Source organism: Acanthochromis polyacanthus, chromosome 23 (assembly GCF_021347895.1).
Source record: "Acanthochromis polyacanthus isolate Apoly-LR-REF ecotype Palm Island chromosome 23, KAUST_Apoly_ChrSc, whole genome shotgun sequence".
Taxonomy (NCBI): domain Eukaryota; kingdom Metazoa; phylum Chordata; class Actinopteri; family Pomacentridae; genus Acanthochromis; species Acanthochromis polyacanthus.
The window spans coordinates 13,631,165-13,653,864 of record NC_067135.1 but is presented as its reverse complement, the minus strand read 5'-3'; the positions used below and the strand labels follow the sequence as shown (position 1 = coordinate 13,653,864).

Here is a 22,700-nt window from a genome sequence, read left to right as displayed (position 1 = left end):
CCATAACATCGTAAAGTGGGATCTGATAATACATTTTTTTGTTATTATATTGACAGTTTGTGTCAGTGCGATAACATCGGAAGTTTTCCTCTTTTCTCTCAGAACAGAACACACTCCTCTGTGGACCTGTTGAAGGTGATCACACAGTCTTCCTTGTTTTTCTGCTTAATTCATTTGAATTAGCACCTCACTGATCATTATCAGTCACATCCTGTTGCTTGGTTTATTTTCTGTCCATACATCAGCTTAGTCCGAACATCAACACACGTCAGGATGTGACAGAAATACACGGGCTTTACTCAAGAATTTTAGCTCATTTCAAGTATGTTTTCTTGTAATTGTGTGTTTTGTGTTGGGTTCTAGATGCTAAACTGGTCCTTTATACACTGGAGAGTCTATAACCTTCAGAATCAGTTCCTGTTCAATTTGTTTGAATGAATTACTCCAATATACTGTCTACCAGTGTGTAACATAGAGTAGTTTACAGTGTTTAAGTTGATGGTGAGTTTTAGCTTCAGCAATCTATTTAGGAGCAGACATAGATTATTTTAGATTAAAATACAACAGAAATACTTTATTGATCCCCAAGGGGAAAACATCTCGTGTGTATCGTGTTTGGAAATAATGGTGTGAAAATGGACTGATAGACAAGGACAGCTGGTATAAATGGGCTAAAGCCCTCCCAAGCTAACACAAAAAAGATGAGAAAATTATTTTTAAAATAACTTACAACAGATTGTTTTAAGTTTAGGTGAAACCAAAGGTAGCAACAGCATCAATCAGTCAAAAGAAAAACATAGAATATCTCTAAATGGGCTTATTTTTTACAGCCCCAGCAGATACAGTCCGCTTTCATTCATTTCGTTCTTGTAAGTGATTGACAGGTGTCATGTCCCGCCCCCGTGATTTACTGATCATTTGGGCTAACTTCAGTCAGCCCAAAGGCCACTGACTTTTGACCAATAGCAGCGAGTTGACACAGCGGTGCTGCTATTTGTGCCAGAGTTAGGAAGGAGGGAGACAAAGTTAAGCTATGATGAGCGTTAGCATGAACGAGGTGGATTATTTGCTTTCTTGTCCATTTTCCTCAATGTCTTTGGAGGAAACGCTGAAAGTTAAGAGACTGGGATCACGTCGGCCAAACGATGTTCAAATAGCTCAACGGGAAAAAAGACAAAATCGTAACTTTTGCGTTTCTTGGTTTGACAGAAAGGACTAGCTAACGGCAAGTATAGCTTACTTTTTGGAGGAGATACTGCGCGAAAAAAGTATAGTGTACCTGTAATTGATGTAACTGTGTGTATCATAGGTGATGTTGCTTTTGCAGCTGCGTTAACTATTTAATCGGTATTATGCATTTGTTATGCATCTACAAGAACAGTTTGTCAAATTCTCTCATGCGGTGTTCTCCATGGTCAAATTAGTGCACAGAAACCAGCATTAGACAAAAGACAACAACAAATCGTGTTACATTTGTCAAGGTCCACAGCTTGCAGCAAGGATGGACAATGAAAAGTGGCAGAAGATTGATTTTTCTGATGAATCATCCATTGAACTGCATCCCAATCAACGCAAATCCTGCAGAAGCCGGACTGACCCAAGATTCACCAAGAAAACAGTCAAGTTTGGTGAAAGAAAAATCATGGTTTGGGGTTACATCCGGTATGGGGTGTACAAGAGCTCTGCAGAGTGGATGGAAACATCAACAGCCTGAAGTATCAAGAAATTCTTGCTGCCCATTACATCCCAATCTATAAGAGAGGGCAAATTCTGCAGCAGAATGGCGTTCCTTCTCATACTTCAGCCTCCACATCAAAGTTCCTGAAAGCAAAGAAGTTCCAGGAGCTCCAGGATTGGTCAGCTCAGTCACCAGACATGAACATTATTGAGCATGTCTGGGGTAAGCTGAAGGAGAAGGCTTGGAAGATGAAACTGAAGAATCTTGATGCACTCTGGGAGCCTTGCAAGACTGTTTTCTTTGCCATTTAAGATGACTTTATCAATAAGTTATTTGAGTCATTGATGAGACGTATGGATGCAGTCCTCCAAGCTCTGGAAGTCATAAACAATATTAATTCTTTTTTGCAAGACTCCATGCCTTAATGTTCTGATGTTTTTATAGCATAGTTGTGTATTCAGAAAAGGTATATGTATAATTTCAACATTATTTTTGTATACGACAAGACTTTTGTCCAAGCAAAATCTGACCTTTCTGTCCTAATTAAATGATAAAACTCAATGAATGATACAAAACTTTATTTTGGCATGATAAATATAATCTAGAGAGTTTTGTCATTCATATGAGCCATTTCTGATTCCAATTGATCAACTACAAGTCCAGTTGTTATTTGTTGTTCCTACAACTTAAGAGAAGCGACAAGACTTTTGTCAGGGACTGTAGTAATGAAGCTACAATTTTGTGATGTAGGCTGCGGAATGACTTTATTTTCAGATGTAAATTCTACTGTTGTGTACTGAAGTACATGCTGTTCAAAACTGATGTAGGTGAGTCTGACACCGCTGTTTTATCTGTGTCTGTGCAAACTTTGAATTGTATATAGAAATGTATTCATTGTATATTTCAAAACCTGGACTGTTAGTCAGCAACCTTTTACAGTTGCATCAGGCATTAGTGACCTATTGTAAGGCAGCAGTAGCCTACAGCAGTGGTTCTCAACCCTGTTCCTCAGGACCCCATGTCCTGCATGTTTTAGATGCTTCTCCTCTTCCAACACACCTGATTCAAATGATCAGCTCGTCATCAAGCCTCTGCAGAAGCCTGATAACGAGCTGATCATTTGAATCAGGTGTGTTGGAAGAGGAGAAGCATCTAAAACATGCAGGACATGGGGTCCTGAGGAACAGGGCTGAGAATCACTGGCCTACAGGATGATGGTATCTGTGGCAGGAAGCAAAATAATATTTCATCACCGATCTTGAGAAATTCAAACTGTTTCTGCAGCAGTTTTAACTCATTTATATAAAGACAAAAAAAAGCATGTTTTCAAAACTGTTACTTTAGGGCTCCAAAAGAATTTGTGTTACAGATGAGTTTATTATGGATACATGTAGCTGTAATGAAAGTAGTGATGCTCCTAACAAATACACAAAAACAGAACAAGAAAAGCCAATTAGATGTCAGACACTGTTTACTTAAAGATCTGACTCAAGCTCAAATGCAGAAGTCCTTTACACAGTTATTCATTGAAATGCTTCCCATAATGCTCTTTCTAAAGTGTTCTCGTGTTTTACAGTTAAAATGTAGTGATTCATGTCTTGTCCTGTCTTCAGTGGTCTCATGTTCTGTATATGTGAAAAAATACTGTCTGTTTACTTTGTAGTTCATTTAATGACAGACAAAACTTTTGCATGAGGATTAGTCTAAGATGTTTCCTTTGTGCCCAAGAGGAAGTGTAGAAATGTGAAATCATTCTGTGGTCAAACGCAGTTTTGTGTAAAAGGAAGGGAGCAGAATTGAGCTGAAGAAGTCAGAAAAGAACTTCACACCCAGAATTTAAATGAAATGTAACTTCTGTTTTTGTCCCCACAGTTCTTTACTCTGTACACTAGAATTTCTGAGGTGTTTGGGCTGAACGCGAGGATGAGTCCTGCTTTGTCCTGTGAGCTGTGGTTCTTCTGTGAGTACATAACTGGCCTTTTCTGTTCAGATCACACAGATAAGAACAGTATTGGTTATTTGTTCCATTTTTTGCAATACTAAATAGAGGAGACTCGTGGTTTTTATTAACTTGACTGATGAGAGTGGATGACTATTTTACATATTATATGCAGTCATATTTTGACATTCTTAAATACCTAAATTGTCTTTTTTCAATGAAATATTTGAGTTTCCTGTTAATGTCTGAAGTTTCTACCTTTTCTTGCAGTGTTCTTTCCACTCCTCTCCAATGGACAAGCTCAAGGTGACTGAACAGTTTTCTCTTTGTGTTTATTTTTCACAAAGTATAAATCTCCTCATACTGTCTAACTCTTAATTACATCCTTCTCCTGCTTTTTCCCCCCTATAATTTTTATTATATACATTTAAACAGATTGTACCTATCATAAATGTGTGTTTTCATTGCATTTGTACTATTTGTGCAAAAATGTGTTTGTACTGGATTCTAGATGCTGTGCTGACGACTGACCCCAACTGGTCCACTTTTTTTATTGGAGAGTCTGTGACCTTCATATGTGACATGAATGAAGGAGAAGATGCAGACTGGGAATACAAGATCAACAAGGATGGACGAGAATTTGTTCGCTACAATATGCATGAACGCTTCACATTAGAACCCCTGTCTGCACGCAACAGTGGTGATTATCAGTGTGTTGGTCGCAGGAAGAGCTCCTATTATACGAAGAACAGTAACACTGTCTCTCTAACTGTTTCAGGTGAGTCCTTAATGTTTTAACATGACCAACAACACAAATTTATGATCTGTTTGTATACACATCCCAATTATGTACTACAGTGTGCACAGAATTATTTATATTGTGTAATTATTTAGAATTCTGTAAAACCAGTGTATTTTTCTAGGTTTTATCAGAGAATACACTGTGCTGGGGCTGTTATCTCGAATTAACTCATGTACGTTCTTCGGTGTACAGTAACACCTGTTGCAGACAGAATATGCAAACTGTAATGCTCAAAGAAATTAAGGGAGAACCATATTGTCACATTTAAACATCAGTTCAACTAAGCTTCTTGGATATCCATCTGTGCAGTTAGAAAGCGCAAGTTCTTCAACAGTTGAACAGGAGAGGCAACAGCAAGACAACCGCCAAAGCAGAATTGTTTTGCAGGTGGTGGTCACAGACCATTTCTTTCTGTATACTTCCTGACTGATTTTTCTGTCTCGTTTTACATTTTGTGAGTGCCCTTATAACTGCTGGTATTATGAGAAGATACCTGAAGCCAAGTGAAGTTGCACAAGTAGTCCAGCTCCTCTGGGATGGCACATCTGTGTGTACAAGTGTAAGGTTTGCTTTTTCTCTCACCATAGTCTTATGAGCATGAAGAAGATAGACAGGAGGAGCTGGACAAGGACATAGAAGAGCAACAACCAATCAGTAGGACAGATATCTGCTGCTTTCTGTGAAGAACAGGAGGTGCACTGCCAGAACCCTACAAAATGACCTCCAGAGGACTACTCGTGCATGTTTTAGAGCAAACTGTCAAACAGATTTCATGAGGGCCCCGACATCTTCTAGTGAGACCTCACAGCTCAGCACCATTTAACTTGATTACCATTTGCCAGAGAACACCAAAATTGTCAAGTTTGTTGTTAGCGCCCTGTTGTGTAAACAGATGAGAGCAGGTTCAAACTGAGTGCATGTGACAGAGATGAAAGAGTCTGGAGATGATCTGGTCAACGTAATGCTGCATTACTGGTTTGTTGGTGGGTCAGTGATGGTCTGGGCAGGCATATCCTTGGAGTGTTGCTGAAACCTCTATGTGCTAACCATTGGTACCCTGATTACTGTTTGATATTGAGATGAAGTCCTTATAGTCATCGTTGGTCTTTATGCTGGGTTAGTGGCCCTGGGTTCCTACAGGCTGTCCAGGAGCTCACTGGTGGCCTGATCCAGGTCTGGGAAGAGATCCCACAGCAAACCTTCCTCTGTCTCCTTATGACTATGCCCAGACATTGTTAGATGCATGCAGGCAGGTGGGGTCAATAGACACCGAATCAGATTGTGAGTTGTTGTTATTAAATTCACCCTAGGTGGAACAGCCTGCTATTTAAATATTTCACTTAGATTTTTGGGGGTAATTTCTAAGTTAATTGACTCCTCATTTCACTGACTGTTTTTACATCATTGTCTTGTCATGAGGTACATACAAATATTCAACTTAAATATTTAGTTCAAGTTCCAATGTGATATTTAATTGTTCCGTTAATTCCTTTTAGCAGTTTAAAATAACAGAAAACATAGCTGAACTTTGCACATGAAAAATTTCACTGCATGTACTTTTTTTTGTTTGCTTTTTATAACAGCTAGACCCAGGGCCACACTGACAGCAGAAACAACAACCATACCAGTAGGAGGCAGTGTGACACTGACCTGCTCTGTGCAGAACTCTGTTGGATGGAAATATCAGTGGTACAGACGTACTCAGAGAACCTCTGAAGTTCTGGTGGATCCAGTTAGAACAAATGATGAAAAAAACAGAGTTATCAGTGTATCACAAAGAGGAATCTACCGGTGCATAGGAAGAAGAGGAAAACCAGATTACTACACTGATCTAAGTGATTCTGTCACCATTGAGATAACCTGTGAGTTCAGTCATTTAGATTTTTTAAAAAATGCACATTTTGATGGTGACAGTTAAAACTGTGGTGAAACTGAAAATTTCTCTTCTGATATTGTTTTTCATTTCCCTAACTGTTGTTTCTGAGAACAGTTTCCAATGAGGCTGTTCTAAGACGACAACCAGACTGGACTCAGATGTTCAGAGGTGAAAGAATCACTCTGACATGTGAGGTCCATGGAGGTGAAACCACCAAGTGGGTGTATGACTGGAGAGGACCTGGGTTAAATGTAGACTGGAAAGATGAGAACTACGTCACATTTAGAGTTTCAGAGTCCAGCAGTGGAGCCTACATGTGTAGGGGTAGACTCAGAGATGACTCCTATTCTTCAACTGAGTGGAGTAAAGCCGTCACTTTGTCAGTATCAGGTAAGTCATGTTTGTTGTTTGTTCTGTCAAAGTTCACAGCACAATTGTTATTGCACTCTACAAAGACTTTGCATCCTATTATTTTGTACCCGATTGTCAGTAGTTGACAGTTTGACCAGAAAGCAGCCACTATGTTCATTCACTGTTCCGGGTTTTATACAAAAAGTGCCATTTGTGATCTGTCCCTTTATGTCTTCAAACGCTTTTATATGTACGGCCCACACAGAACCACTTAGATTAAGAATGTACTGTAGTTAGAAGAGAACAACAATAAAACTTTTATTGCTAAAGTGAACCATAGGAATTTTTTATAACTGTTTTGAGAGTTTATTGAGATGAGTTAGCTGATGTTATCCTAAAGTGGACCAATGCAAGTTAAAAAAAAAATAGAGAAAAGCTATCATAGTTGCAATCTGGAGTTTTCACAGGTATATTATTGAGTGTTAGCCTGTTTTTTGTCCTCAGTTCCCCTATATTTAAAATAGCAGTCAGGTTGGCTTAAGTTGTTGTTCAATTAGGTCTGAATGTGTTTTGTGACTGGGTGATAGAGTAAGATGCTTACAGGTACTTTTAAAATAATTTTGTACTGCATATAACTGATTCATTAATGTGGGCAGTAATTAAATTACAGGACAAACATGAATGTGACAAAATTGACTGAAAAAGTTGATGCTGACTGAGTGGTCTGCCAGAGCTCAGTTAAAGTCTCAAGTCTATTGGTGTGTAGAATAAAGGAAAAGGCTGTTTTAAAAATAGTAGGAAATGTGATGGCAGAATAGAGTAAAAACACCGGCAGTGACAAGATGAAAGACTATAGTGTTATAGTCTAAACTTTCTGAAAGTAAATGTCAGCGGTATTAACAGACTGGGACACTCTGTCATAACCCGGCTCCAAGGCCATGACAAAGCAACGAGAGGAATATTTTTTCCAAAATAATCAAAGTAACTTCTTGTCAAGTAAAATAAACACAGGATAATTAGAAGCATGAGGTGTGTCTTGTCTGTACTATCAGTAGTGTATATGTGGTTGTGTGGAAATGATGTGGTGCAAGGTGTTGTAAAGTGCACTAACAAAAGAAACTAACATAAATGGTGCATAGGGCGTCGGCAGCTGGAACCAGGAGCAGAGAGCCCAGCGCCCAGTAGACCACAGGAAGCAAGTATATATATAGTAGAAGTGGTACAGCGGGTACAGGCCGGAGGGTCCGCTCCGGAGGACGGACCGTAGGTTGGACTGGCTGGGGATGAGTGGGCCGGAGGGTTTGCTCTGGAGGGCGAACCGTAGGCCAGACTGGCTGGGGATGGATAGGCCGAAGGGTCCGCTCCGGAGGACAGACTGTAGGCTGGACCGGCCGGGGATGAGTGGGCCGGAGGGTTTGCTCAGGGGACCGGACTGGTAGAGGCTGGGCAAGCTGGAGGGTCCGATCAGGGGGGCGGCCCGGAGGCAGTACAGGCCGAGGCCGGACGGGCCAGAGGGTCCGCTTCCGAGGGCTGGACTCGCCGGAGGGTCGACCCCCGAGGACGGCCTGGGGACCGGACAGGCTGAGGCAGGATAGGCTGGGGCCGGACGGGCCGGGGCTTGACAGACTGGGGCTGGCCAGGCAGAAGGGGCCATATTGGAGGGCGGCCCGGAAGCTGGACAGACAGGCTGGACCGCTCAGGAGGGCGGTCCCGGGGCTGGACGGCCAGGAGGAACCGCTCCGGCGGGGACTGGGCAGGTAGGAGCTGGATAGATAGGAGGGGCCGTTCCAGAGGATGGTCCTGGGGCCGGTGAGACAGGAGGGCCCGCTCCGGCGGGCGGCCCGGGGGGCCGGACAGACAGGATGGGCCGCTCCGGCGGGCGGCCCGGGGGCCGGACAGACAGGATGGGCCGCTCCGGCGGGCGGCCCGGGGGCCGGACAGACAGGAGGGGCCGCTCCGGCAGGAGGGGCCGCTCTGGCAGGCGGTCCTGGGGCCGGACAGACAGGATGGGCCGCTCCGGCGGGCGCCCCAGGGGCCGGACAGACAGGAGGGGCCGCTCCGGCAGGAGGGCCCCTTAAGCCTTTCTAAGGCTGCCGAGGTCCCAGGGGCTGGAGGCGGGGCGTCGACCCCCACGGGAACTGGAGGCGGGGCGTCGACCCCCACGGGGACTGGAGGTGGGGCGTCGACCCCCGCAGGGACTGGAGGCGGGGCATCGACCCCCGCAGGGACTGGAGGCGGGGCGTCGACTCCCGCAGGGACTGGAGGTGGGACGTCAACCACTGCAGGGACTGGAGACGGGACGTCAACCACCTCCGCCAGAGTGTCCATGGAGGTCTGGGCCAGATCAGAGAGTGAGGAGGTGCCCGAACCCTCCGGAGCTGGAACCGGGGGGCCACGGCACCTCCTGGCACGGTGTCTATGGCGGCTGGGTCTCTCGGCGGGTGGTTCTTCCTGTAGCGGGGAATCCGGATCTTGTTGGCTGCCAGGGGTAAGTCTTAAAGGGCCGGTCAAGTTAAACAGGGGGGCGTCCAGGAACTCCTGAATGTAGTCAGGTAGATAGCTGATCAACCCAGGTCGCTGAACCGCTAATCTAAGACCCCGGACCACTGTCTCCTCCCTGGGGTCTTTCCTCCACTCGTCATGCAGGTCGCGTAATGCGTAAAAGTATATGCTGTTCTCTAAACAGGAGAGGAGAACTACAAGGGAGGAGCCCTGGGTCCAGGGCAGGGTGTCAGCCGAGTCCTCCGTTGGTGGAATCGGGGTCTAGGTCTGGTTCTGGAGAACAGAGGTCTGGGTCTGTGTATGTGTCTGGTTCTGGGGAGCATAGGTCTATTTCGGGGTCTGGTTCTAGGAGACGGAGGTCTGGGTCTGTGTCGGTGTCTGGTTCTGGGGAACCGAGATCTGGGTCTGGTTCGGGGTCTGGTTCTGGGGAGTGGATGACAGGAATATGGCCTCCATGTAGACAGAAGGCGGAGTGTTAGCGTGGGGGCTCTCTGGAACTGGAGCCGGGGAGCCGTCGGCTGAATGCATGAACGGGTGAGAAATGCATCAAGCACGAGTTATGTTTTTCTGTTCATCTTTCTTTACTTGCTCTGAGACTGTACGCTGCCAGGATTGCAGCTGAAAAAATAAGACTAAAACTATTTGACATGCCAGAATACATCTAAGCAGCTCATTAATTTTACAGGATATACAGTTTTAATAACCGTCAGATAAACCCATGTCTTAATAATCTGGTGGGGATGTTGAGAAGCCTGTTAGTGACACATTCACATGGTCTGCAGGTATTGTTAGGATCTAGAATCACACTTAATGTTTTTAAGCTCCTGAAATAATTCATGCGACTGCATTTACTTGTTTTGTCTTCAAAATGAGCGTAGAAATTAGTGTAGTTTTTGTGAATTCACTTGTTGGGGAACATGAAACATTTTCTGCATAGAGACTTAGAACAGATTTAGAAGAGTACAAGTGTAAAGACACCATGAAAAGTACACAAAAATCTTCAGCACACTGGAGTGAGCCCTTCAGTATTTTACTGTTGGACAGTAAGTCCCATCATAATTCACCAGTTATGGCTATTCAGCTGAAACTGTGAAAAGATGTTTTGTATATAATACCACTAAATATTTGTTGCATATTTTTGGACCCAGCAGGCCAGCAGAGAAATAAAATCAACATGCAAGATCTAACATGTAATCAACCAGCAACACATACTAACATGTTCTAACTATAGGAAAATCTCTTTCCAGCAGATAAACCCAAAGCTGTCCTCACTGTGTCTCCATCATGGCTGAGTCCTGGAACTTCAGTAACTCTGAGCTGTGAGTGTAAACATCCGTCTGCAGGATGGAGGTTCTACTGGTATCAGGCTGTTCCTGATCTATCAGGAACCTCCTACAGTTATGAGCTGCTGCCTGGTAGCATCAACGGGACTGAACAAGATTCCTTCATTATTCATGGACAGACACAGACAGCAGGATTTACATGTAGAGCTGGAAGAGGAGACCCAGAGTATTACACTGATTACAGTGAACCTAAGTTTGTCTGGTCTGGAGGTCAGTTTATTGTCTGTTTACTGCATTTTTTCTTTCTTTACAGCTTGAGTTTTGCAGCCTTTTCATGACAAACAAATCTTAGAACTCAGCAGTATCCAATTTTGTATACATTTATATTTCTACAAAGGAAGAATTGTACAGATTGTCGTGACCCAATGAACTTCTTATTTTGGGGTTTTAATGTTTTTATAAAAACAGATATTCTCATATAAAGTGTTGCAGTGCTTTATATTTTGTTGTAAAATAGTTGTGTTGAATTGAAACATGTTTGTCTTTAATTTAAATTCAGAAGTTTCCATCATGATGTATTTGTTTAATGTATTTTTCCATAGGAAAATTAATATTTCCACACTATTTTAATATCACTAAATATGATATGTCCTACAATTTGATCCTTTGTCATTGTTCATTGTTTCAGATCTTCATTCAGCAGCGTCTCTTACAGTGAATCCTGACACAGTGCAGCACTTTGTCTCTAAATCTGTTTCACTGAGCTGTGAGGGAAACTCCACTAAATGGAGAGTGAGAATGCTCACTGGTGATGGCATCCTGCTCCACTGTTCTGTCTTTGGAACAATGAGTGGATCAACATGTAATGTTAATTTGATGCTGTACGGTACTGTAGTGTACTGGTGTGAGTCTGGATCAGCATTCAGCAACGCAGTCAACATCACTGGACAGAGTAAGTTATTCCTTTATGTGTATTTTATCAATGTTACAATTTTCAGCATGGGAATTAGAAAGTGTGAAAACATCAAACATATTGTTTGTCCTGGGGATTTCAGGATGGTCTGTACAGTAATTGTCAGTTATCAAATAGGTTGTGCTTGGTTTATTCCATCTTAAATCATTAGAGGTCTTTGGCTCGACCATCTATTTGTTTGAAACTTTTTCATCATAAAATCTGGATTTAGAAAATGGTGTCTGAAATGTAAGCTTGATGTAACAAGTACTTTGAGAAAATTTGTAGAACAGTTGCCTGTTTTTTTCTACACATTCAAATTTGAGGAAGAAATATATCTGATTATATCATAATCTGTGGTCCTGTTGAGTGAACCTAAGTACACGTTTTCACAACTATCATCCACCAGTATCTGTAGATTTTATGTTTGTAGTTAGAGAATTGGATTAGGTTTATTAATTCCATTGCGTTTTCATCAAGATTGTAGCAACAATTTATCATTAGGACTCAGTTGACCTTTGTGCTCATTTATCAGTTAACACTAATATGTTTCGTTGAGCTACCCACTGTGCCCAAGATATGTGCACTCTTTTGGGGTTTGAGTGATAGGAGTCCTCATTATCATTATCTGATGATTTTTGGAACTCATGGTGACATAAAAACTGTCATATAAAGGAAGTATGTTTTATTGTCAATTCATACATGCAGGCTCCAGTCCTGAAAGCTCCTCATTTACAGTCCCGTTGCTCATTGGGCTGTTTAGTGGAGTTTTCCTGACTATGATCCTGGTGCTTCTACTGCTGTGCTGCTGCAGACAGATAAAGGGTGACTTCTTTGCCAATCAGTTTTCATCAAAATTTACTGAAATATAATATTCAAAAAATGTAACATTTTTTATGTTTTTTAACAGATCCACATTGTAACAGGTTGGTACAGCACTTTTTACATATTTTGAGCATTACAACAATACTTTGTATGATCCTTATTTATTTTTTTATGGTTTAGACTCTCTCCGTCTCAGAACATGAATCAAGCCTCAGCTGCACTGCAAACAGTAAACCAGAATGAAACTCAGACTTACTCATCTCTTCTCCACGGTCAGCCTTTACTATTTTATTTTCACAAAAATGTCATACGACACCCGGTTTGATTGTTTTTTTTTCTTCTTCTTCTTCCTTTTTTTTCAAGCCAAAGCTCATGTGCGTAACTAATATAACATTGTCTTGATTTTCACTGACCTGTAGGTGATGCTTCTGCCTATGAGACAATCAGACGTTCTGGAAATTCTGGGAGTGGTATAACCTTTGATGAATGTAGAGCTGCCACATAATATATTTCCTATAATCAACTAAACTAAACTCATGTAACATTATTATTACAGATGAACCAGCCCACGACTACAATAATGTCACACCAGCTTGAAGGTCTTAATAAGAGCAGTGAGTATACAAAATATTAAATATAATAGCTTATATATTAATTGTCATTGCACCTGCAAATCTTGACATATACATAGGAAGTTGTGTCTGTGTAGCCCACAATGTTTGTTGGACACCACTTTGACAGCTGGCAGTTGAATGATGACATGCAGATGAACTAATTGTAACTTCTTTCAGGTCCATAAAATCAAGTGACTGTATGGCAGAAGAAGAGACTGAGTGACAACAATGTGAAAAGCAACGTTCACGTTTATGTGTTGGACAACATTTGTACAGTTTTCTTTTATTTTATACACTGCCTGTACGAAAAAAGTCACCACCTAGATTTAACTAGGCAAATAGATTAGAGCCTTCCACTGGATAATTACCTTTCAGCTGCAACAACTTATTTAACCCGAGCTGATGCAGTGAGGAATTTCTTATTTCTTAAAAAACCATGTCGGAAGACATATCCTGTGGTCATAGAAAGGATGTTAATCTGTTTCAGAAGGGTGAAAATATTGGACTGTATCAAGCAAAGAAAACAACTAAGGAGATTTCTGAAAGTACTAAAATCAGGTTAAGAGCCGTCCAACGCATTATTGAAACCTGAAAGATAGCGGTGAACCATCATCTTTGAGGAACAAATGTGGTCGGTCATGTGATCTGATGAGTCCAGAATTACCCTGTTCCAAAGTGATGGGAGCATCAGGGTAAGAGAGGCAGATGAAGTGATGCGCTCATCATAGCTAGTGCCTACCAGGCTGTGGGGGTTAGGGTTAGGTTCAGCAGAGTTGTGTGCCCTAAAAATGAGGTCAGCTGACTACCTGAATATACAGAATGACCAGGTCTGTCCATCAATGGAGTTTATCTTCCCTGATGGCATGGGCACGTTCCAAGATGACGATGCCAGGATTCATGGGGATCACACTGTGAGTGAGTGGCTCAGGGAGCATGAGACGTTCTTTTCACACATGGATTGTCCTCCACAGAGTCCAGACCTCAGCCCCACTGAGAATCTTTGGGATGTACTGGAGAAGACTTCACGCAGTGCTCTGACTCTCCCATCATCAATATAAGATCTTGGTGAAAAATGAATGCAACTCTGGACAGAAATAAATGCTGTGACATTTTAGAAATTCATTGAAATGATGCCACAGTGAATGTGCTGTTTTCAAAGCTAAAGTTGGTCAAACTAAATATTAGAGTGTGTGACTTATTATTTTTGGACGGGCAGTGCATTAAATAATTATGATCTGGATTTAGTTTCTGCATACTTGCATATATGGCAAAACTGCTGATACTGCTTTTGTGTTTGTGCTGATGTGGTATTTGAGATGTCTAAGACCATATAAGTAATGGTATTAAATAGAAGAGTCAGTGCTGCTCAATTCACAATCAACAGATTTTTTTTGTATATTAATGAAGCCATGCAAAATTTTACCTTCATATTGTACACATTTTCTGAGTTAAAGGCCCTTGAAGTACATGGAGAAGGTCTACCATTTTTTTTCCTGTTGAACATGTTCTTTTTTTTGCAGCATTCCTTAGCAATGGAACCAAATCAATTTTACATCAATGTCAGGTGTCACAAAAGCCAAAATCTTGTTCATGTTCAACACAGTTTTTCTATAATCAACTTTGAACATGGTTATACCAGCATGTAGGCTAGGTCGTTGGTCAAAATAAGTTGTAAAATATGAAAGGTGTCACTTTTATCATCATTTGGATTCCAGGCTTATCTTCTTAGATGTAAATGTTTCACATATAGTGCAAATTTTAACATCAGATTTCAGGCCAAGAAGATGAACGTAATACTTACAGTGGAAGTGATATCGCTTATCATTATCAGAAATTAGGTTAACTTGCTGTTATTGTTCAGGGCAGAGAGCGTCAACGGCTAACTAGGTGTTGCGTTAGCTGGCTAGCTCGCTGGAGCTAAACTCGGTAGCTCGCGTTAATTTAGCAATGCCTCGTTTCAAATTCTTAGAAAAAAGTGCTCCCCTTTGCGGGAACACCAACAAAAACTGTGCCGTTAATTGCCGAGGTAATTTATCGACAGCTGCTGTGTAAATTTGGCACTTTGCTTGAAGGCTTGCTTGCCTGCCTCCCTGTCTGCCAGCTTTTCCTGAATTTTATCTGATAAAAAATTGTTCTTCCTCAGAGCTTAATGTGTGTACTTGTATATATTTATTCTTAGGTATATGAAGAGCAATGTGCAGACTATGAGGATACAGTAAGGTTATACTGAGAGTTTATTCTTTATATAAATCAATGAACAAAAGCTATTTTAGAGAAATGTCATATAATCTATTGATTTTACATTTGGCTGCATCTCTTTTTTTCTTTTATTACATTCCAAGTTTGTAATAAAGTGAACTCAACAGTTGTCGCTGAATTTCCTAAAACAATTGCTGAAAAGTTCACCATTACATCTCTGCCTACTTGTTTATTTGTAAAGGCTTGTTCACATCTGAGACAACTGTTGTTTCATTGACAATAAAACTGCTACAGAACAGTGCTTTTGTATGTAATGTACGCTTTCTGTAACTTTCATGATTAAATTTTTACTCCCAGCTTAGACTACGTGTTCTACTTCTTCGCTGACAAAAACCACCCCCACTCTCGTTTAATGTTTTCTCTGTGGTCAGTGTTAATGAACACAGTTAGATATATCCGGAAGAGGAAACAGACATTAGCACTACTGTCAGAAGATGGCTTCTGGTCATGTTTGCTCTGTGTGCAGAGCCTTCACGTACATTGCTGTGCTGGTTCTTGGGCTCGGCCTCCATGGTATGTGCACCTTTGCTTATCGATCTGTGGGTGTTTGCTGTCATGAGCAATATTTGTTTGCCTCCTGCAGCATTTTGACCAAGACTGCAGAATATTTTTATGTTCTTGTCATTTTTGGAGATGGTTACCTGGAGTAGACCTCAAGTCTTTCATCTTCTTTTGGGTTTGCAAATGCAATAGGACTATGACCGATGAATAGACAGAATGTTGTATTTTGTGGTTCTTTGTTTATGCAGTTATGTTTTGCACTTTTGAGAGTATGTGTCAGCAGGAAGTCTATTCAGTTGTTTCCTGGTTGTGCTCTGTAAAGTGTTCTATTATTAAGCCTTACAATATAACTATACATTACATTTTAATACAGTCTATACTTTAAATGCTTTGGCAGGAGTAAGAGAGATGTTGGCTACATTAGATTAGATTAGATTAGATTAGATTACATTAGATGGAGAAATAGGGGAGTGAATCTAAATATTTAAAATTTCATTATCAGTGTTTTAATATTTGTTGGTAGTTTGTGACTACTACATATAAATTAATTGACTGATTGATGTGCTCATGTGTAGAACAAAGCCAACTCTTGTGTTACCTTTGTGTAACCAGCATTGGTTACACAATCTGCATTTCTTCTGTGCTTTTTGGTCATTTCATCACGATCCTTACTGCCTGGAGTTCAGCAGCAGATGTGAAGGGACAATATGTAAATTCTACTTGGCCCCTTTGTGGGTGAAAAGACATATACCAGATTATATTTCTTTGTTTAGAACACATCTTTTGTGGCACAAATTAAGAGTTAATTCACCGCTCCAGGCAGAAGGACACCACTGATTGTTCTCATCGTGATTTCTACATTTTTTTGTGTATTACTTTCTGTTATTGTGCATAAATGGTTACAGTTTGCACACTAGACCTAGAGGATATGTTTTCACTTAATTCAGTTAAAATGCCTTTAGTTCGCACTATCCAACATAGATTTTAAACTCTGTTCTTAACTAATATGTTTCAGATGTGGAAGCTTCCCGTTGGAAACGTGTCATTCATAAGAAAGTTGGAGATACTGTGGAGCTTTCATCAGATTTACCGACTGAAGGTGTCACCCTGGCGTTTTGGAGATATGGAGGTTTAACAGTTGCAGATAAAGATGGGGATGCTTCTAATAAACATCATTTTAAGGACAGATTAGACTTCAACCTAACAAGCTTTAGCTTAACCGTGAGAAAACTGACGCTTCAAGATTCAGGGGATTTCAGTTTTGTGTCAGAGGTGAACTACCAGCAAAGGGAAACAGTCGTCATCACTCTGCAAGTTCATGGTAAGACACCACATTTTTTTTAACCTAATAACTGTTAATAAAATTATAAATTATTATCAATTAGATCTATCTAGTCAATTCATCTAGAGCAGATTTTACAATACTGGTAGCTGAGAGAACTGAACACATGAGGTTGTCTTTTTTATTTGTGTTTTCTGTGCTCTCTTTGCTACCATCACTATATTTTCTAATGCTTTGTCGAATATGCCATCTTGTGGTGTGTGAGTCTGTATCAGTCAGGATCTCTGAATCTCTTTCGATTTTTGGCTGATGAATGCTCAGCACATTTACAGTCATGAACAAAAGTTTACATACAGTTGTAAAGAACATGCATATTATGGGAGACAAGCAAAGAGAAACAGTCATCATCCCTCTGCAGGTTCATGGTAAGACACCATTATTTTTTGAGTGACAATTACACCTAAATAACTGATCAATTCATCTATGTGTAGAGTAGATTTAACCATATTTATAGCAGAGAGAACTGAACACGAGGTTTTGTTTTCTGCTATTTCTGTGCTCTCTCTGCTACCATCACACATTAATGTGAAATGCTGGTTGTGTCTCATATCACCACCAATCATCCAAAATAATTCACACAACTGCACTCAGATCAAAGCAATATTATCATAGTTCAAATCCAAAGCTCTGTGTCTGCAAAGGAGTTCACTTGTCATTATATATGAATTCAAAGTCCCTCTCAATGTATGGTATATTTTAAAATAATTTATTGACAAATTCATTGATCAGTGCAGATTGTGGTCCACAATATTATTTCTTTGTGGTTACTTTTTAAATGCTTTTCGATTTTGATTGCTATCATGTGGCCTTTGAGCCTATGTCAGTCAGGATCTCTTTTTCTATTGGATTTTTATTGATCATTGCTCAGCATAGACTGAGCTGTTCAGATCAGGTGTTAACAACAGACAGGAATTAATAGTTTTTGTCCAGACAAACCTGATTCAAAAGAGCTTTTCTGTTGTTAATGATGGGAGTAGTCGTGCATTTGCATGTGCACTTTGGACAAACAGCACATATGCTGAAAGTAACTGCTTTTCTCTCTGTGTTATCCCATTAGAACCCATAACTCAGAAGCCTGTTGTGAAAAAAATCAATTCCACCCACAATGCCTTGGATAAATCCTGTACAATTTTGCTGGAGTGCAGCGCCTCTTCTGACAGCACTGTCACCTACACATGGACTGTGGGGAGCCAAACCTGGACTGGACCCAAACTGTATCATGTCTTCAAGGAGGACGATGGAAACACCGCATTCACCTGCACAGTTTCCAACTCTGTCAGTGAGGAGTCTGCATCCTCACCCTTTGAATGTAACAATGATACTTCCTTACCCGAAAATCCACAAGATAAAGGTATGTACAAAAATACATTAGTTATTAGTTGCATTTTCAATTGTTTTTTTCACCGTGCCATTGTGTTGCAGTTTATGTCTAGATATGTTCAAAAATGTCTCTGATTATACTTGGTATAGCATGACATTTAATTGTGATGCTTTCAGTTTTGAATTTCTCAATTATTTCCACATGTGTCCATTTAAATTACAACACAAATGGCATTTTTGGAAACATGGAAGGTTAACAGTTGCCGACAAAAATGGGATGATTTGAAAGAGAATCAGTTAAAGGGCGGATTAAACCTAAACACCACAAATGTTAGCTTAACAGTGAGAAACCAGAGTCTTTAACATTTTGGTAAATTTGTCTGTTAGCATTGTGAAGTCTTATTTGATCATTTGAACTTCTTGATCTTAAATTTGCTGATAATAATTCACCATAACTGAAGCCCATATTTGAAATGCAGTTACATTTGCTGAAAGACCAACCTTCATTTGTAATAATGCAGGATTTTTACCATAATAGTTAAACTTGTTTGTAAATTTATAATGGCAATCTTATTTTTCTTCTGTTGAACACTGCTTTAATTATTTTTACTTATATTTTTTCACATTTACATTTTGTGTTTAGCATTGTTTTGCATTTGTAGTCTTGTTATCTTCACTTCATCTTAATTATTGTCATGTTGTCTTCTGGTTTGTCGATTGAAGCATTTTGTGAACCCCCCTTTTTTTAGAGTTCCTGTGTAAAAGAAGTCATTTTTGAATAATTATTATTCAGAAAAAAGGTTGATCTCTTACCTTTCACTTATGTTGCTTGGAAAATTCAAGAAATTAACACAAAATGTATTTCTTACTGCAGAACCTTCTCTTGTCTCATTGATCATTTGGCTGTTTGTTGGAATTTTGGTGATTCTGCTGTTACTTGCGCTGCTGCACTTCATAAGGTCAAAAGGTGAGGTGTTTTGTTGCTGATGTTAGCTCTGTACGACTCTGATTATTCAAAAAAACTGAAACAACTTGTCTTTTTCACAGGTGTGCGGTGTAACAGGTGGGTTCACACACTCTTTGTTTCATCTTTAAGTCTGGTTCTTTTTGGATTTGTTACTTTTAAACATTCTGTATTTATTTCAGGCCCGCACAGTCTGAAAACATCCACCAGGATCAAAGTCAGCAGCACGTTTACTCCTCTCTTCTCCACGGTCAGTCTGCCTTCTCACTGCTCTCTCCAGTCGGATAAAACTGCATTTAAAAAGTCAAACAGATATTAGTTCACTCACAAACATTCACTGATTGACTTGCAGGTGATGGCAGCGTCTATGAAACAGTGAGAGGCTCTGAAGATGTTGGAACAGGTAGAGTTTGAGCTTCTTAAAGTGGAATAACTTAAGGACTTCAACTAATTAAAACCTTCTTATTTCAGGTGGACCACCAAATGAATACAGTAACATCGCATCTTCAATAAATTCATATCTTGAGGGGGAGAATGAGTAAATCATACACCCTTTCCGTAATCATTAGCTTCCTTTTTCAATAAGACAGAGGCCCAAACAGATGTAAAATGCAAATTTATAGGTGCATAGCATTTCTTTAGACAGTAAGGCATAAGGAGACTGTACAATCATGTTAAAGTCTGACAGCTTCTGATACCTTTACAGGTTTAAAGTTGTATCATTGGGATGAAGTGTTTCTGTTTCACATGATTTTTCAAAATGATCTCTGATCCGTAGGCGATGGTTGTGACTATGAACCAATGAGAAGCTGTGAAGACACTGCTACAGGTATAGTATGAGCTTCTTAAGCTGTTGAAACGCTCAAGGTTGTATTTTAAGCAAACAAGTTAATTTAAAACTGTCTTATTTCAGGTGGACCACCAGATGACGCTGCATCCACACCAATTCAGACCAAAGATCTTGATAAAGAGAATGAGTAGACAAAAAAAAAAGCAGGACGTTTTTTTGCTGGTGTTCTTTCCTAGTCATGTTGGTGCAGACTGTTAACGGTTTACTGCTCAGTCATGCACCTTCTCCTTCCTCATGTACTCTTTTATCATGATATGATGGCCCAAACAAATGCTGCATACAGCTGCTGATAGATGCAAAGTAGTGCATCTTGGATTCTATTGTTTCATTTTTAACACACAATCAGTAGAAACTGGGGCTCATTTTAAAGTCTAATCAAGCTCTTGATGACATTTTAGTGTTAACCCTTAGATGCATAAGTGGGTCAAAAATGATCCAGCGAGGTTGTTTTCTTGCAAAATCTTTGCAATGAAAAGTATTTATAATTTCATTTTCCAGCTATTCCTCCAAAAACATGTTTTTGATATCATTCCATTTACATTTTTAAGTTACCTTTTATACTTTTAAAGAAATTGGAATATTTGTATTGCTACCCCAAGCTCGTTATCATTGGTAATATCATAAGAGGTGATGAAGTACACAAAGTTGGAGGGACAAAGAGTAGCAAAAGCTGGAGGAAAAGAGTGTAAAAATGTCAATAAAATGGATGTTGACATTCTTCTATTGCTGTTCTGTGTAACATTCTTTGCCCATTGTCAAAGTGTTCAAAATCTTTGCAAAAACAAAAGTGAAAAATAAAAATATTTAAAAAATGTTTCAAAACGCATTGATTCTTATACAGGGCCTTTTTGATCTGCTTAAGGAAGAGTGTAGGGTCCGATCACTGAGCCATCTAAGAGTTAATGCTGTAGGTGATCATCATGTCTGTGAGTGGATGAATGAATGAATGAATGAATGAATGAGAGGAAACAAACAATTTTTCCAAAAATCTTGTGTCTCTTCAGTTTTTTAATTTTCTTTTTAGTTTAGCTGCAGATCCATCATCAACAATAAAGAAAATCAGTGAAGACCACATTTAAAATGGCATTATCATGTTAGGCAAGTTTTTGATGTAACTGTGCAGTCAGACAGGCTGCAGGGTTAGTAGCAGGATGATTATTTTACAGTGAAAGATGCTACAAAGGGATGGATGAGAATCTTCTTTGTATATGATTGGTTGTTAAAGAGAGTAATTCAGGGAACATGTATGTACATTCCTTTCAGCTCCCCTGACTCATATCCAAAACACTGATAGGAATATTTTATGCATGCAGGTTTACTTCTTAGCCACATGATGGCGCCCTGTGGTTTTCCTTTGAGTTCCCTTCTGTTTACTGGGCTCTCATTCTGATTCATATATAGATGTAATTCATTTGTGTAAGTGTTTAATGTTAAATAAAGAAAATTTGGCTTTTTTATTGGTCTTATTCCTGATCGGTTTGAGTCGTCACTGCTAGTCATTCCCTCGTCTCTTTCTCCTCATTTTCTGTCTCTTTCTTCAGTGAACACAAAGTAAATACACTGATAAATTTGCCTGTTCTTTTATCTCAAATATTCCATAGAATGAGGAGGCCTAACTTGGTAAAAACATAACTGTACGATAACTTGACATGCACTCTCGAACTGGCCTGGTTCGTGTTTCACAGTCAGGGTGTGTCTTTGTCTGTTCCATCTTGGTTCTGTTTTATTAATGACTCACTGGTCAGCATCACTTCACTGGTACTGTGTCACTTCTTCTTTTGAAATGTCAGCAAACATGTTTATGTGACACTTCAGGGTGTCACCGAGAATGAGGAGAGGCTGAATGAAGCAGCTTGACAGCTCAGCTGGTCTTGCTTCGTGCCCAAAGGCTGCTTATAACCGAATGTAGCCTTACTGATAGCGTGTGTTTTAAATAGAAAATGACGTGACAGAGAAGAGAAAGGGACAGTCCAGTGTATGAAGATCCCTAAGAAAAGAAATACACTCATAAAATCCACTTGGTCATATCATATTCAGAACAAAGGAAATTACCTAATGTCTGAAACATGTCAACTTAAGGACCACGCTAAATTTTTCCATCTTAGTTTAGCTTAATGACCTTTTGAATTCCAGTTATTTGGTGTTTTTTGCTCCTGACAATTTCTTCCTCACTGTCACCTCCATTTTCTCCGCAATATAAAGTCCTGCAGTTCTGTTAAACCAGTCTAAACATGGTTTGAATCCCCTTCCAAAGAGCACCTCAAACTAACTCTGCCGAGTCCAGATAGCACTCCTTGTCTTTGTCAACATGCTGAGGTTAATTGGTTACTCTAAATTGTCTGTAGGTGTGAATGTGAGTGTGCTTGTGTGTCTGTATATGTAGCCCTGTGACAGACCTGTCCAGGGTGTCCCCTGCCTTCAACCTCAGTTATCTGGGATAGAGTGTAGCCCTCCGTGACCCTAATGAGGAATAAACAGTGTATAGGTAATGAATGGATGTTTAGATTCTTTGATTATCTATTTTGCAAAAATCGGAACCAATCTGAAATGAACTTGTACAATATTTTTCCAAGTGCCAGTAATTGTTAACCATACTGGAATTAAATGGGGACTCCACATACCATAGATATTTGAAAAATTAA

General features: G+C 40.0%; 3 protein-coding genes across 7 annotated transcripts in view; all 3 read left to right on the top strand.

Moving 5' to 3' along the window:
* The window catches only part of LOC110971739 (uncharacterized), a 157,503-nt gene extending 157,102 nt beyond the window's left edge, over positions 1–401 (top strand). Inside the window, exon 35 of the mRNA XM_051944223.1 lies at positions 364–401. Within this exon, the coding sequence (XP_051800183.1) occupies positions 364–401 (38 nt within the window). The remainder of the gene's footprint in view (positions 1–363) is intronic.
* Positions 402–5,893: 5,492 nt separating this feature from the next.
* Positions 5,894–15,377, top strand: LOC110967514 (uncharacterized). Of its 5 annotated transcripts, none has more exons than XM_051943783.1 (10): positions 5,894–6,281; positions 6,410–6,685; positions 10,396–10,467; positions 11,120–11,383; positions 12,092–12,208; positions 12,294–12,309; positions 12,389–12,480; positions 12,628–12,678; positions 12,765–12,822; positions 13,000–15,377. In XM_051943783.1, exons 1-9 carry the CDS (start codon positions 5,954–5,956, stop codon positions 12,803–12,805), a joined length of 1,257 nt encoding a protein of 418 aa, XP_051799743.1. In that variant the 5' UTR covers positions 5,894–5,953; the 3' UTR covers positions 12,806–12,822; positions 13,000–15,377. The 5 variants fall into 5 exon arrangements, 4 of the variants coding, with proteins under 4 accessions (XP_051799743.1, XP_051799741.1, XP_051799740.1 ...); XM_051943781.1 differs by having other exon boundaries at positions 5,903–6,281; positions 10,399–10,701; XM_051943780.1 differs by having other exon boundaries at positions 5,905–6,281; positions 10,396–10,701.
* Positions 15,378–16,590: 1,213 nt separating this feature from the next.
* LOC110967511 (signaling lymphocytic activation molecule-like) lies at positions 16,591–20,872 on the top strand (the record flags this gene model as incomplete). Its single annotated transcript, XM_051944222.1, has 8 exons — positions 16,591–16,903; positions 17,982–18,275; positions 19,119–19,211; positions 19,292–19,307; positions 19,391–19,458; positions 19,561–19,611; positions 19,987–20,037; positions 20,122–20,872. Coding segments are annotated over 8 exons (954 nt in total), but the record flags the coding sequence as incomplete, so codon positions are not given.
* Between the last annotated feature and the right edge of the window lie 1,828 nt (positions 20,873–22,700).

Coding starts and splice junctions, on each gene's coding strand:
- LOC110967514 (XM_051943780.1), top strand. CDS start 5,954: ATGAAAAATTTCACTGCATGTACTTTTTTTTGTTTGCTTTTTATAACA. Junction 10,702..11,119: donor TAAGTTTGTCTGGTCTGGAG/GTCAGTTTATTG, acceptor TCATTGTTTCAG/ATCTTCATTCAGCAGCGTCT. Junction 11,384..12,091: donor AGTCAACATCACTGGACAGA/GTAAGTTATTCC, acceptor TCATACATGCAG/GCTCCAGTCCTGAAAGCTCC.